General features: G+C 33.6%; 1 protein-coding gene and 2 pseudogenes across 6 annotated transcripts in view; all 3 read right to left on the bottom strand.

Moving 5' to 3' along the window:
- The window catches only part of IPO11 (importin 11), a 163,862-nt gene that overhangs the window by 115,716 nt on the left and 32,342 nt on the right, over window positions 1-15,804 (bottom strand). For all 6 annotated transcript variants that reach the window (XM_039870008.1, XM_039870011.1, XM_039870007.1 and 3 more), the window contains exons 6-7: window positions 9,315-9,447; window positions 6,615-6,673 (exon numbers count right to left, since the gene is read on the bottom strand). In XM_039870008.1, the coding sequence (XP_039725942.1) occupies window positions 6,615-6,673; window positions 9,315-9,447 (192 nt within the window). The remainder of the gene's footprint in view (window positions 1-6,614; window positions 6,674-9,314; window positions 9,448-15,804) is intronic.
- Window positions 3,480-4,658, bottom strand: LOC120608225 (peptidyl-prolyl cis-trans isomerase A-like; annotated as a pseudogene).
- LOC120608224 (heterogeneous nuclear ribonucleoprotein A1-like) lies at window positions 4,723-6,456 on the bottom strand (annotated as a pseudogene).

The following is a 15,804-nucleotide window of genomic DNA, read 5'->3' as shown; positions in this document are numbered from 1 at the left end:
AAAGCATATCTACTATATCATTTTAAAAAGTTAAAATTAAATAAAGTAGAAAACATTTCCCTACTATAAACAAGTCTTAGACAAGAAAATAACTGAAGTCGTCCCCTTTATCCACAGGGAATAAGTTCCAAACCTCCAGTGGATGCCCAAAACCCTGGCTAGTACAAAACCTTACCTAAACTATGTTTTTTCCTATACATACATACTTATGATAGTTTAATTTATAAATTAGGCACAATAAGAGATTAACAACAATAACTAAAAAACAAAACAATTATAATAATATAGTATAATAAAAGTTATGTGAATGTGGTCTCCTTCTCTCCCCTCACCCCTTCCTTGCCTCTCTCTCTCAAATTCGATCTGATAACCGAGATAGCTACTAAGTGACTAATAGTAGTATATACGATGTATACAACGTGGATATGCTAGACAAAGAGATGATTCTCATCCTGGGGGATAAAGTGGGCTGTATAAGTATGGAGCAGAACAGCATGAGATTTTATTATACTACGCAAAATGATGAGCAATTTAAAACTTATGAGTTGTTTATTCTGGAATTTTCCATTTAATATATTTGGACCACAACTGTCTGTGGGTAACTGAAACCAAGGAAAGTGAAACAACAGATGGGGGGGCGGGGCTACCATATTATATTTCATCTCTGCAATGTCTCATTTCAGTTATCTAAACTGCTTTGCAGTAAAATATTATTTATTAAGCATATTTCACTAAATACTGTTTTCCTGTTAATTTTTCTTCACAGCCCTGACATATTGTTTGTCTATTATCCATTTCCTCACACTAGAATGTAAGCTCCTTGAGAGCAAGCACTTTGCTTTATTACTCTATCTCAGAACCCAGGAACAGTATTTGGTAATAATAAGTACTCAATACACACATAAATATGTACCAATTATTTAAAGCAGAGGTTCTTAATCTCAAGTGTTAAATACATTACCCTCCAGATATCAGAGAAAACAAGCATTACCTTTTACCATATGGGTCTAATAAACCTTTATTTTTTTGATATATATTTTAAGACACATTATGGAGATTTTACATGTTATATATAAAGGTGTAATGAAAAACTTTATTAAAATTTTTAAGAATTTAAACATCACAGGCTTTTTTGTATCAATAAATTTTGGAGTATAAACATCATAAAAGATGTCACATTTCTTTTTAGCAAATGGGATGGTCTAGGTGTTTGTCACAAAATACTATATGATGAAGGCTTTCCACACAATGATTGACTAGAATAGTTTGCTATATTTCCTCTTTGTCCCTGGAAATATAGAGTTCAGTAGTCAATTCTTGAGGCTGAGGTAATTCAACTAGGATACCATCGTGTGAAGACTTGGAAGCTGAGATTTCACTTAAACAGTTTCACCATCATTATTAAGATCTAGAGTGCTGCTCTCGGTCTCTTTCAGCATTGATCTTTTCTAATTCATCTAAAAATTCTGAAACATCTTCCTCTGTCAATTTTCTTCTCTGACATTTTGGGCAGAAAATGAAAAATTCTGAATTCTCAATTGTGTTAAACAAAAGCTAAAAGTAGAGTAAAAAAAAAAAAATAGTGTTTCCAGTCTTCTTTTTATACCTTCTTGAAAGCTGATGTACTACAGTAGGCAAACTGCAGGACAACACTTCTGGTAATGCTTCATATTTCTGGCAATGCCATATCATTCTTCTATTTTCATACTATTTCAGTCTTTTCAAGCACAGTTGAGAATAACTGATAAGTAATGATAAGTAACAATAAAATAATTCCTAGGATGATACAATAGCAAAATGTTTCAATATAGGAAGAACAAGATCACTGAGATCCCATATGCATCTTATTTTATACAAGGGTCTAATGGTCCCATAGAGTAACTATAAGATAGAAGGAATTTTATTCTATTTTCTTTTAAATAAAATTAGTACACCAGTCAGGGTTCTCCAAAGAAAGCAGAATATTATAAAAGATATCAATTTTGATAAGCTCATCAAGAGAATTAGGAATTTATAGAATTACAGACAGCTGACTAATCTGTAGTCCAAATAAAATAACTTGACTAATGTTACAAAACGGAAAATAACTCAAATCAAAATGATACTTTAAAGAACAGACTTAGTTGCTGAACTTGTTACAAAATCATTATCTCCCTTAATTCTCACAACATCCGACATGGTAGATACTATTATTTCATCTTCATGTTACAAAAAAGGAAACTGAGTACCAGAGGGGATAATGGCCAGGGGTCATGCTATTAAGAAAATGCCAAGTCCAGATTCAAAACCAAATCTATGTGCCTCAAGAAACTAAAATCTCACTGCTATCGTACAGTACTTCTTAAACACTTTTTAAGTTCCATGTTATTTTAAGATCTTTGTTATTTGAAAAGACATCTTAATTTGTTAAAATTCTATCCTCTAACTACTCAAGCAATATACCTTAAATGCTACAATACACATTATAGCTAAGAAAAGGCTGATGTGTAGTTTCTGCAGCAAGAAGACAGACTCTCAAAGGAAAGCCAAAGGCTCACAAAATACTAACAGTATCCAGTTTATAAGAATGTGATTTAAATCAATTCAGTTTTGCTGGAAAAAAGACAAACATAATCAATATTTTAGTTTATATAATTTTATAAAACTCAGAATAAATATATTACATAAATTAAGAATTAGTGATCCTTTTGACATTATGTTCCTACCATATCATACATTCACCCACTTAACAAATAACTATTGAGCATTTACTATATGGCAGAGACTGTTCCAAGCTCTGGGGTGAATAGTGAATAAAACAAAAAGTCTCTGCCTTCATGGCACTTACATTCTAGAGAGGGAATTGAGGGGGAGCTATCAAATTGGTTTCTGAAAACTGTTTTTAGCAGTATGGCAATAAATATAAATATTTTAAATGTATCAGTATTTAAAATTGTGATTGGTTTTTGAAATATCTCCTCTGGCAATTTGGTAACTTTAATCAATACTATAAATGTGCGTACACTTTAACCCAGCATTTCTATTTCTAGGAATTTATCCTAAAGATATCATTGGAAAAGTACACAGTGACATATATATCCAAATGTTCATTTCAACATCGTTTATCAACAATTCAAAACTGGAAACAATCTATATGTCCATCAATAGACATATAGATTAATATAGGTTTTCAATAATTTACTTGTCCAATTCAGTAAATTGGACAAGTAAATTATTGAAAACCTATATTAATTTTATTTTTTAAATTAGTCCACTGATAGTAATATGGATTTACCACGCAATCACTACATGACATATAAAATATTGCCGACATGAGAAAATTATCCATAATATACTAAATTTAAGAAAAAGCAAGTAACGAAATAGCACAGAGTTCCCACTTATGTAAAATTGAGGAAGAAGGAAAGTGTATCTGAAAAAATATGCATAAGATATCTTAAAGGATATTTCCAAATTTTAGCAGTATCTCTGATGGTAAGTTTTTTTTAAGATAAAACAAGTCAAATTTATTAGAGTTGTCCACAGTCAGCAATGGTGATCTTCTTGCTGGTCGTGCCATTCATTCCTGGACCCAAAACGCTCCATGGCCTCCACAATATTCATGCCCTCTTTCACCTTGAAAAGATCACATGCTTGCCATCCAACCACTCAGTCCTGGCAGTGCAGATGAAAAACTGGGAACCATCTGTGTTGGGTCCAGCATTTGCCATGGACAAGATGCTAGGACCTGTATGCTTCAGGATGAAATTCTCATCATCAAATTTCTCCCCATAGATGGACTTCCCACCTATGCCATTATGGTATGTGAAGTCACCATCCTGGCACATAAATCCTGGAATAATTCCGTGAAAGCAGGAACTTTTATAACCAAATCCTTTCTCCCCAGTACTCAGAGCACGAAAGTTTTCTGCTGTCTTTGGAACTTTGTCTGTAAACAGCTAGAAGGAGACGCGACCCAAGGGCTCTCTGTCGAGAAGGTGATGTCGAAGAACACGGTCGGGCTGACCTTGCCTGGGGACAAACGGCTCTAGAGCTGCCTCCTCTGGCAGTAAGTTTTTAAGTGACTTTTTAAATTTCCTGTTTCTTTTCTATGTTTAACTTTTAAAAAAATAAGCATGTAACACTTTTATAAAACAAAATAGTTATCACGTTATAATGATGTATATTAGCAGTTTTTAACTTCTTTTAACAATAGAATCATTATTTCAATCAAAATCTTACCAATACACAAAAGCAAACAAACAAAGAAAAGGAATGGCTCTGGTCAGAAATACCATACTGTGAATGGCTACAATTGTGAAGTAAGGAAAGACCCAAAGACCCAATTAGATGTACTTCTCCACAATTTCTGTGTAGTCCCCTAAAGTAATCCTCAGAAAGCAATGCTTCGGCTGACCTAAACTCACTGTAAAAACTAACATAGATCTGAGTAAATATAATACAATCCCATTTTGTATCGAGATGAAATATTTGCAGCCATATATTTTTTCATAAGGAAGAAAAGACACTATACCATCAATGAATACACATTAAAACTTGTTGGGCTTATCAGTGGAGTTTTCCCCTCTTGTATATTATTTTTTTAATTGATTGCAAAAAGAAAGTATAAATGTTATAATAAGAGGATAATTTTTCATTTACTTATTTTATATTAGTTTCATATGTGCAGTATAATAGCTAGACATTTATATAATTTATGAAGTGATCCCCCGATTACTCTAGCACTCATCAGGCACTATACACAGCCATTACAATAATATTGACTATATTCTCTATGCTGTACTCTACATCCCCATAATTGTTTTTTAACTACTAATTTGTACTTTATTTTAAAAGACATATTTATTCAGCATTATGAACAGACTATTAGTTAGCAATCAACAGCATGGGTGCAAAAAAAAAAACCAAAAAAAAAAACTACATTAAAACCCTTCGTTGGAATGCTTTACACTTTCCACAGCACAGAAACCAAAATAACCTGCTATACAATTAGTCACAAATACAGTCCTCTAGTTTTTTGCCCATACATGAGGATTGTCTAAAACATGTCTTTTCTATAGCAGGTAGGCCCTGCTACCATTGTGCCTAGCTGAGTTCACAAATCTGTTATAACCTGTAGCTTCCCGTCACATCTCTGGTTCTCCTTTCCTGCTAAGCTTTCGTTCCTAGCAGTAATTTAAACCTTCTGTCATTGCCAGAGCTACTGCTGCTGCTGCTGCTGCAACTGCCACAGCCACCTAGGTTTCATGGGTTAGCAAAGCATCGCCTCCACCACCACAGGGACCAGAGCTTCTGCCTCCAAAGTTTCCTCCTCTCATGAGTCCAAAATTTGAAGATTGATTATTGTAACCGCCAAAATTATTGTAGATTCCACCACCTTTAAAACTGCTTCCATCATTACCAAATCCATTATCCCCATCCCCACTGCCACCACATCCTCCAACACCACAGCTGCCACCAAAGACCACTGAAGATTCCTCCTCAACTAAAGTTATCACTCCCACCAAAACCTCCAGGACCACCACCAAAGTTTCCAGAATCACTTCGACCTCTTTGGCTGGATGAAGCACTAGCCACCCCTTGCTTAGATAGGTCCTTCCTTACTTCACAGTTGTAGCCATTCACAGTGTGGGATTTCTGAATGATGGTCTTATCTAGAGTCATGATCATCAAAGATTTATAAAGCAAAGCCTCTCTTCTTGCCATTGCGTCCATCAGTCATGATTTCAATCACTTGGATTTTCCCAAACTGTTCTAAACAACCTCTTAGGTGTTCTTCAATATGTTCCTTAATACCACCAACAAAAATCTTTTTCACGGTTAAGTGGGCACAACCAGGTCTTTGAGAATCTTCTCTTGAGACAGCCATCTTTGGTGCCACGACTCTTCCATCTACCTTGTGTGGCCTTGCATTCATGTCTGTATCCACCTCCTCACAGTGGCATACGTGACAAACCCAAAGCCTCTGGAGCACAGTGTCTGGATCTCTCATTACCACACAGTCTGTGAGCATTCCCGATTGTTCAAAATGGCTCCTCAGACTCTCATCAGTGTTTCAAAGGTCAGAACTCCAATGAAGAGCTTCCGTGGCTGTTTGAGCTCTTTGGGAGATTCTGGCTTAGACATGATGACTGCAGGAAGGGAGCCTTTAATGATGCTTACTTAGCAGTGTACACCAACAGAAAGCAAATTCATTTGAAATATATAAAAACAGACAAAAGAATATATAAAGGATATAAATAACTGTGATGCACCTGATAATGTTACAATAGCAATCAAATTCACAAGAGTTCACTTGAATTCAAATTCAAATTAACACTCTCAATGTACCATGTCATCTTGAGAACTATTCTAGACCTATTTCCTCTCTTTCACACAATAGCTGCTTTGAATAACCATAAGTCCATAAGTATAATTAACATATACAAAATGGTAAAAAAAAAAAACCCTGCAAAAAAACCCTAGATTGTCACTTAATAAGCTTTTAAATGAATGCCAAGTATAAAAAGCAAAAACAAAAAACAAAAACAAAAAACAAAAAACCACACTATAAAATTTTCAGGAAAATACCACTTTCCCAAAATCACAAAGAATCAATTACTTCTTTTACTTACCATCACCTCCATGTTCTTATGAGGTTCCACAAATCCATTGACAGTTAACTTACGCAGCACTGAAAAGTAAAATCGAGTGTTACCTGCATCTTATTTTTTCATATTTTATCCAACTAAAATCATGGTCATAATAATAAAGAATCAGAATCACAAAACCTCATCAAGCTTGGACACAGAAAGGTACTCTCTGGTCTCTGGTTGGTTATTAAAAGTGCGAAAGATGCAACTAAAGCCAAGTTCTTGTGACTCAAAAGCAGTGTTCCTCTCACTTGTCCTAACTACTCATGTTTCTAAACTACATTGCAAAATTCAGTTTAATTTCTATAACTGTTAATACTTCTCACCTGCAATAACCTCAACAGGCTAAAATTGAAAAGGTTACCTCTATTCCATAAACTTTATACTTCAACAATGACCAAAAAGCTTCATTCAATATTGGACCACATTAATGAAAATACAGTATCCCCAAAAAGGGATATAAAAATTACTTCCAAATCTGGAACAGACTGCAGTGCTTAATTATAAGCATCATATTTTATAGTAAACTGGTGTACAATGGGAGACAAGCAGGATAATAGATTTGAAGTCAGATCTAGATTTAAATCCTAGCTCCAATGTCTATAACTGTATTATTTTGGGCAATTTTCTAGATCTCACGTCCCTTATCTGTAAAATGTGGCTAATAAGTACTACTTCATAGGGTTATTAAAGGATTCAGTAGTATCATATATGTCAAACACTTAGCATAATTCAGTAACAACAAGGATGATGACAGCATACAAGACTACAAAATTTAAAATTACCTTCAGAAAACAACTTTACAAACAGCATTGCTATAAATATGAGTTAGTGTTCATGAGGTGAAGTCTATAGTCAATATATTAAAATTGGGTTTAGAATGCACCTGTCTACAAGACAATTTCATACATCAATTACATACAACTCATAAGTTATTGCATCATAACAGAAGTAAATAAGGTTCAAATTGATCCCTTATTCTGAATGTGCTCTTTCAAATCAAAGCATCTTGGTCCACACTACCTGGGAGAGTCTTTTATTTCTCTCTTCATTACCTAGTTAACTTTCACTTTATGATTTTGATTCAAATGTCACTTTCTCAGGGAAGACTTTTCTGACCATATTATCAGTTATCATAACATCAGTAAGGCCCCTGTTATAGATGATATTTTATGTGTATATGTGTGATCATTTTATTATGTCTGCTTCCCCAGTGCCAATCACCTACACATAAATTTGTTGAATGAATAAAAATGTCTAAAAGACAGCAAATGCACATAGATGTAAACTCAGAGATTACATGTAACAAAACTCTAGTCCTAAATCTTGCTTAAGTCAAAATGAGATAGAAATTTATAGCTGGGAAAATCAAATATTTAAAAAAAAAATGCTGTGGAATTTTTCCAGGTCGAATGCTTTAGAAATAATAATATGTATCTAAGACCTTGAGCTGAGGAGGTATTAAAAGTTTAAAGCAGGCTAATACAGAGTAGAGCTGCATCCTTTTTGTCAGGAATTAAGCTGTGAAATCAGTAAAGCAAGAAAACTCTATAATCAAAGAACTCATGAAAATTCCTTAATCATTAAACTCAGTACTTACACACATTTTTGTGTATATAACCTTATATTAGTTTCTCTAATTCTTTCTGAGTAAAGATTTCTCTAGGTCTTTGAATTTCTTCCTCAAGGATGGACAAAACCATCTCTACTCACTTGTACAACCACTTGGACAATGGATTTTACTTGTCAAAATCATTTACACTTTTATCCACAAGGTGCACCAAAATGTGCTGACAGTTGGGTTTTGTGCTTCCACTAACTGGCAAATATAAGTGATACAATAGTGCCAAGAATGTCTGATGGCATCTTAAGATACTAGAGAGTATGATAAAAGGGCTTGTGAATAAAACAGAAGGGTGCTAAATGAGCTGTAGTAAGAGAAAACTAAAGGCTGCTTGACATCAAACTAAGAAACACAAACTAAAGAACTCTTAGCAAGCAGAACAGGAAACAAAGAAAATGAGCCAATAGGGTGTTTTGAAAGGAAAGAAAAGTCAGAATACATGCAAGATAAATAACTCAGCTCAGGGAAGGTAAAATGCAGACTTATGCTAAGAGAATGCCTAAAAGCAAAGCATAGAAAAACGCAGGCCAAGATAGCATCCCACCTTCTAAAAAGCACCTTCTAAAAATCCAAGTGAACCTGAGGTACAAATAAGAAAAATGGAACCTGAATTGTCAGGGAAAAAAATCTGGGAAATAGAGCTCAACTAAGCCATGGGGACAGAAGTTTGGGGGAGTTAGCAAGACAGTGATAAGGGTAGAAGCCCTTATCATTACATACATGAGACATGTAAAGTAGAAGCAAATAAAGTAAGAGTATTTGAAAGGAATGTATTCAGAGTCATGAAAGGCAAGTAATGTGGTAATGTGATATAAAAAAAACTATCGCACACTTTCGTCAATTAGAATAGAGGAAGAGCTATTCTCACCCCGCTCAACCCCCACAAAAAACAAAAAAACAAACAAACAAAAACTATAAATAAGCCCTTGTCTCTGAGGTAGAGATTAATATTTTATTTTCCCAATGTGACTGGGAACAGAAAATCCATCAGAGGAACTCTTTGGTGACTGTTTTGAGGTATGTCATTTCAAAAATGAACATATCAAGTCTAATAGTACCTTTCAATGATAGTAGAGTTCGTTCTAGTGAACTTAGAACTGCAGCTTCATTACCAGAAGAAACTTGTTGAAGGAATGTGTCTGTATGGTGATTCCACAGAGAGCAGGCAAAATTATAAATTCCAGAGGCTAACTGCAAAGAAATATCAACAAATTTGTTCACATTATAAATTTCAGTAATCAATTAGACCTACATAGTAATACGTTTCTGTTTTTAAATTGAGCGCACATTATCAATGAGATTTGAAATAGTCAAGAGTCATTTACCTCAACATTTCAAACTTTTTAAGCCAAACGGCACAGCAGTAAGCAGTTTACATTGGCTGTTGCTATGAGGGCGCACGCACACACACACACACACACACACACACTCACTCAACCTCCTATAATATTAGTTTCTTGAACCAAGACTTAGCCTAATGCAAGCATTACAGTCTGATGTTTTCAATTTATATTTTTTTCTTCTGCTTACAGGTTGCAACGCTGAGTTTTTAAAACACTGATTTATGGTTTATCGTTGACTATATCAAGTCAATATACAAATTTCTGTGTTCTGCCAGTGTTATCCATATGATTTTTGTGCTCTTAAAGCCAGGAACATACATATCATATCACTTGTCAGGCTGCTTTCCTAGTAACTTCTGATATTTAAAAAGTCAACTCTCACACTGAGATGCAGTTAGTCTCTGCCTCCCAAATTGAGGCAGAACCATCTTCCAGTGTTATCTTCAGTTTTTTTCCAGAGGCTCTAAGAGCAAACCAACTGAGCCTACATGGTCATTTTATTCAAATAAAAATCAAATGAAAGTCCATATGACTAGTTATCATTAGCATACTTCAGAATTCTTACTCAAGACATAAGTATATCATTTTGACTAATTAAACATTGCATTTATAATAAGGTTAGATATCAAAACCCAGTCAGAAATGCAATCTTGTAAATATAATAATATTTCTATGGAAAAGTCAAATTCCACTTCTATTATTGTAATTCAGTAATTTTAACGGCCTATGTTTACACGTGTAGAGAAACAGCTTTGCCATGTCCCCTGGCGACTGATAAGCCACAGGAAAAGGCCTGAACCTCAGCTAATCTGAGTACTGGCAGAACATCCTGTGGTCCTTCTGGAATGGAAGGCTAGTAAGGAACTGCTAGGGACAATCTCATGCTCACTTCCCTCCCTCTTCTGCTAGCCTGTCATGAGACAGTTTTCTCCTGCCTCCTGGGTTCTGATAAGGTATAATAAGGCTTTCTGCCCCAAGCTCCTCAGAAAGAGTTGCAGAGAAAATAAAACCACTTGGTCTAGAACGGGCTCCTCAGCAACGGGGCATCCCACAGTTTGCACTGGAGTCATTCAGCTCTATTGCTTTGGCCATTCTTTTTGGTGTGTGGAACAAAGACCACAAGGAGTTGGTACCAATTTCTAACTTCTTTTCTCTGTCCAAAATAAATAATACACTGTCTGAATCTAAAAGTGACTCCTATCTTCACCAACTGATGAGTCAGGAGTAGGACTTGGCTCTCCCTTGTCTTGGGTGAATGCTTGATAAGTACAATGACTACTTATTAAGTCGCTTTAGTATATTTTCAAATGTACATACAATAGTTCAGAGAGTAATACCAAATTATTTAATCCTAATGTTTTATTACTGCCAAAATATTATAGTGATAATTATCCCAATCAATATGATAACAGCACAAAGGTCTAAAATTGACATCATCCCATGAAATACTGTTATAACAGAGAAGCATATACTCAATCTAATTATAAGGGGTATAATCTGAAAGGATTAAAAAAGAATCTTTATCTCAAGAAACTTGTAACTTTTACTTGTAACTTCAAAAAACTTTAACATTTTTCTTAGTAAGTTAAGTACTTTCTCAGAATATGAGGCTAAAATATGTCTGGAGTCAGACCATCCATCATCCTAATTTTTATAATACTTACTATGTAATTTTAAGTTATAGTATCCTATACTTTTCCAAACATACAAGTCATAAAAATATTTTCTGTCAGTCAGAATAACGTGAAAGACTAGAAATAGGGTAGGCAAGGGTAGAAATTATACACAAGACCTGAAGTTAAGTTTTAAACTAAAGTATACTTTTTTATTGTAGTATATATTTCAACCAGTAAAACTGAAATCGATAGCCTTGACTATAATTTTTAGATATATTTTATACTGTCTTTACGTAGTAAATAAAATAAATCCCAAAGAGTGCCATATCCAAATTTTAAATAAGAACAAAAAACTTATACTCTGAACTAGTCTCTTGCTTACAACAAAAAGACAACCTGAATTATTTTATGGGCCTTCTTTACATCTCCTCCTTAAAATCATTTGTTTAACATTTACTTCTACATACAAATTCTATTAAAATTGTTCAGAAAGACTGTCATATATACATATGTCAGCCATAAGAAGAGATGACATACTGCCATTTGCAAACATGGATGGACCTTGAGATGATCATTCTAAGCAAAATAAGCCAGACAGAAAAGGTTGAAAACCACATGATATCATTTGGATATGGGATATAAACCTAAACCTAAACAAACAGGACAAACAGAGACTCATGGATATAAACATAGACTAGTGGTTACCAGAGGGGAGGGGGTAAGGGAAAGAAGTAGATAGGGTAAAAGGGGTCAAACATGTGGTGACAGAAAGAAATCTAACTATGGGTGGTGAACACACAATAAAAGATATATATGACTTACTGTTAAATTGTACATCTGAAATTTACTGTATTTCATTAACCAATGTCACCATAATAAAAATAAATAAATAAATAAATACATACATACACACACAAATAATTTTTAAAAAGAAATTGTTTTGTATCAGTGTTACCTAAAGTAACCTGAAATCTTTTAAAAGGTACTTTCAGGATAAAGGTATTTATGCAGATAATGATAATTTATATGATACAAATAACAATACTAAGAATACAATAATAGACATTTACTGAACCCTATTCTGCTCTAGGTACTGCTTTCAGCCCTTTGCCTCCTGGGTTCAGTAAATCAATTTAGTGAAACATCACAATCTAAACAGTCAATATTATTATTCTCCTTTTACAATAAGAAAACTGAGGCACAGAAAGGTTAATTTGTCCACGAGCAAACAGCAAAATTAATAAGAGGAACAGGTGAGATTTAATTTTAAATCAGGAAAGGTGCTCAGAGCCTGCATTTTTAATCTTTATGTTCTAATATCTCTTAATAAAGTAACTACCAATTAACTACATAGTAATTTCATAAAAGAAATAAGTATTATTTGTATAAATAAGTTCTAAACTTTTTAATATCAAAATATGAACTAATATTAAGTTGATACTAATCCATACATTCAAAATCAATACAGTAAATCCTGTTCTCCAAAAATTATATAATTCAATAATAGAATTTTCTTTTCATAACTACGCAAAGGGAAAATTTCCCACAAATTCACTGACACCAATACTGCTGCTAGTATAGATGCAATGAACTGTTTGAAGCAATGCATTATTTGAATCAGAATTTCATCTAACAAGTTCTACAGTAAGTCCTATCTCTTTTGTGCACCACTCCACAGGAAAATATGTCCTTTTGCTCTATCATTTGTATAGAGTACTTATGCAAGATACAGTTGATATAAACTGAATGTTTTTCACTTTATTTATTTATATATATAATACCACTATCACTTTTTGTCAGACTCAATAAAGAAAATAATGGTAACCATTTCCTAGTTCCCTACCTAGTTCCTCAATTAAAAGTAAGATTATTGAGAAAAGAAGTTGACCAAATGGAAAATGGTAACAGCTCAAGAAGGAAAACATTAAGGGAGAATCTGCCACCCTAAATCACCAGTATATTTTGAAATTATATCTGATTTATTTCAAAGGTATTTTATAACAATAGTAGTAAAAGGACAAAACTATTTTTATCTGTTATAATTTTTTCAGCCACAGCTTCTGTTACCAGGAGAATATCCCTTTACAGAATTCCACCACTGCATATGCACGACATAATTATAGTATGCATACCAAACATAAAATCCTCCCCACTCACTCCCAATACAAAGAACAGAATATGCCACAGAACATTTCTGAATACTTTACCAAGGTTCTTATTGTCATAAGATTTGGATAAAAGGAAATATTTCATCATGGTGGACTCAAAGTCATTAAAATAAAATTTGATTTTTCTCCATAAAAACATCCTCTATTCATACTTTGACTCTAAAACATGAGCAAGTTCAATAATTCAGGTTACCAAAGGCTCTACTCCATTCCACCTTAAGCAACTATCACCAATGTTTGAAATTTTCATTCCCATTTCTTAAAAAATATAACACAGTAACATTTATAGATATTAATAGCAAAGTAAGATCTTTATTAATTTTTCCCTCTTCTGGCCCTGTAAAGTAATAATATAAAATTACTACTTTAAATCAGGACTACAAATATGAAAACCACATAACTAGCTTAGCACACAGCAGGTATTGCTGAATGAAAGCATAATGCATTTGAAACAGAAATCAAGAAAGTAACGGAAAGTAATATGGAAATTTTTCTTTTAATTGATATTCTCCTTTGTTTCTAGTTCTAGAGCTAAGCACCTAGTTAAAGACATTTGGCATTTATTAAAGCTCCAATTCAGGGTTCTTTTTAGCTAGCCTACAAAAGGTCTCTAAACAAGTAGGGATGGTTAGAACGAAGAAAGAATAGAAATACTTTTCAGCACAACAGTGAAAAGAGGGAGACTAATAAAGAGGAAAAAAATAGAAGAATTTGGAAAGAAATACTGCCAACTATCTTATATACATAAGCCCTGCACAAGCTTCTATCTATTCCAGAAAACATCAGCAGATGTATGCTTACAGAAGTCTCAACTGGAAAACAAAGTAAGAAAGCAAGCAAGTAGGAAAAGAAAAATATTCCTTCTACATTTCTTCACAAAAATGTGGAAGGGGAAGGGCACATTCAGTTAGATAATATAGAAATAAGCTATTTAATGAAACTTTTTAGGTACTGGTGCACATAACCTCCAAATACTTGCATTTTCTTTTTCTAAACCAGAAGAAACAGTGCCGCCCATTGACTGCTGATTTTTAAAAAAAGACTTGACTCCATGAATATCAAAAAGGAATGCTTATAGGAAGTTTTATTTCTTTTAGCATTTCAAATATTAAAATTTTTTGCCCCAGGGCTACTGCCCTCACAATTTTCCCTAAGAAAAGTTAGCACCAAAAGACTTAAATCAAGTCTTGTAATTCATTACGAATGGTGGGGCAAGAAATATTACCCATAAACTGTAGTTTTCAAAACCTGCTTAACCTGAATCTAATCAAGGTGCATAAACAAATGTAGAACGTACAAAATTGCATAAGACGACTGACCTATTTTCTTCGACACATCAATAGCATAAAAAAAAGAAAGGAACTGAATACTATTCTAAATTAACAGGTACTTAAGAGACACAACCAAATGTACCCACACATTATTTTTCTGGCTCAAACAAAACACTTGTAGAACAATGTAGAAAATTGGCTAAAAAATATTAAATAATATTAAATCACTATTTTTGCTTGTCTTAGGTGTGATAACGTGAAATTGGTCATATAAAAATAAATCTATCCTTTTACGGATGAATACTGAAGTTATTTAGTAACAAAATATCATGTAATCTTTAAATTGCTTTATAATACCTTAGAAAAAAGCAATAAAGCAAAAACAGCAAAACGGTAACTGCTAAGTCTAGGTAATGGGCATATGGTAGTTTATATTTGTCCATTTTCTGTATGTTTTAAGATTTTCATAAGAAATTTTTAAAGCACCTGTACATTCTTAACAAAAAAAAAATAGTTATTTTAGTAGTAATCAACTTTATCTGTAACACAAGGCTTAAATATAAATTTGTTTCCATTTAGTCATGATAAAGATATATATCAAATTACCAAAATGTGTCAGGCCAGAAGCTTTGATGAGTACAAGATCTATCTCAAAAACAATTTCCAATCAAACTGCCAATGTCTCTCAACTAGTATTTATTTACTTTCAATAAAGGACATTCCTAAAGACTTGTAACATCTGTTACCTATATTTTTTTTTCAGTAAAACCAAAATTTTCATTTTGTTTTCAACCTGCCATTGGTACAGCTCAGGCCCAGGAGGATCACTCTGGCCCATCTTCCAGATGCCCTAAATCCTCTAATCCTACGAACAGCCTGTCTTCAGCCACTGGTGCCTAAACAATCCTCTTATGTATCCAAAGTATCAATTCAGTAAGAGGGAGGAGGTTAGGAAACTACTCTCTTCTCCATTTAGGACTCTACCTTTGCTCACAGCTGTATTTCAGGCATCTACTTCAGTGACTGGCACAGAGTAGGAACCCAAATATTTGTCAATGGACAGATAAATAAGTAAAAGAACAAAGCACAGATTAATACTGTTTAAGAGCAACTTACAGAGGTTTGGGTGATAAGGTTTTCAAATTTGTAT

Source organism: Pteropus medius, unplaced genomic scaffold (genome assembly GCF_902729225.1).
Source record: "Pteropus medius unplaced genomic scaffold, Ma_sr-lr_union100, whole genome shotgun sequence".
Taxonomy (NCBI): Eukaryota; Metazoa; Chordata; class Mammalia; order Chiroptera; family Pteropodidae; genus Pteropus; species Pteropus medius.
The sequence above is the reverse complement of the archived record's forward strand: the minus strand, read 5'-3'. Positions and strand labels throughout refer to the sequence as shown.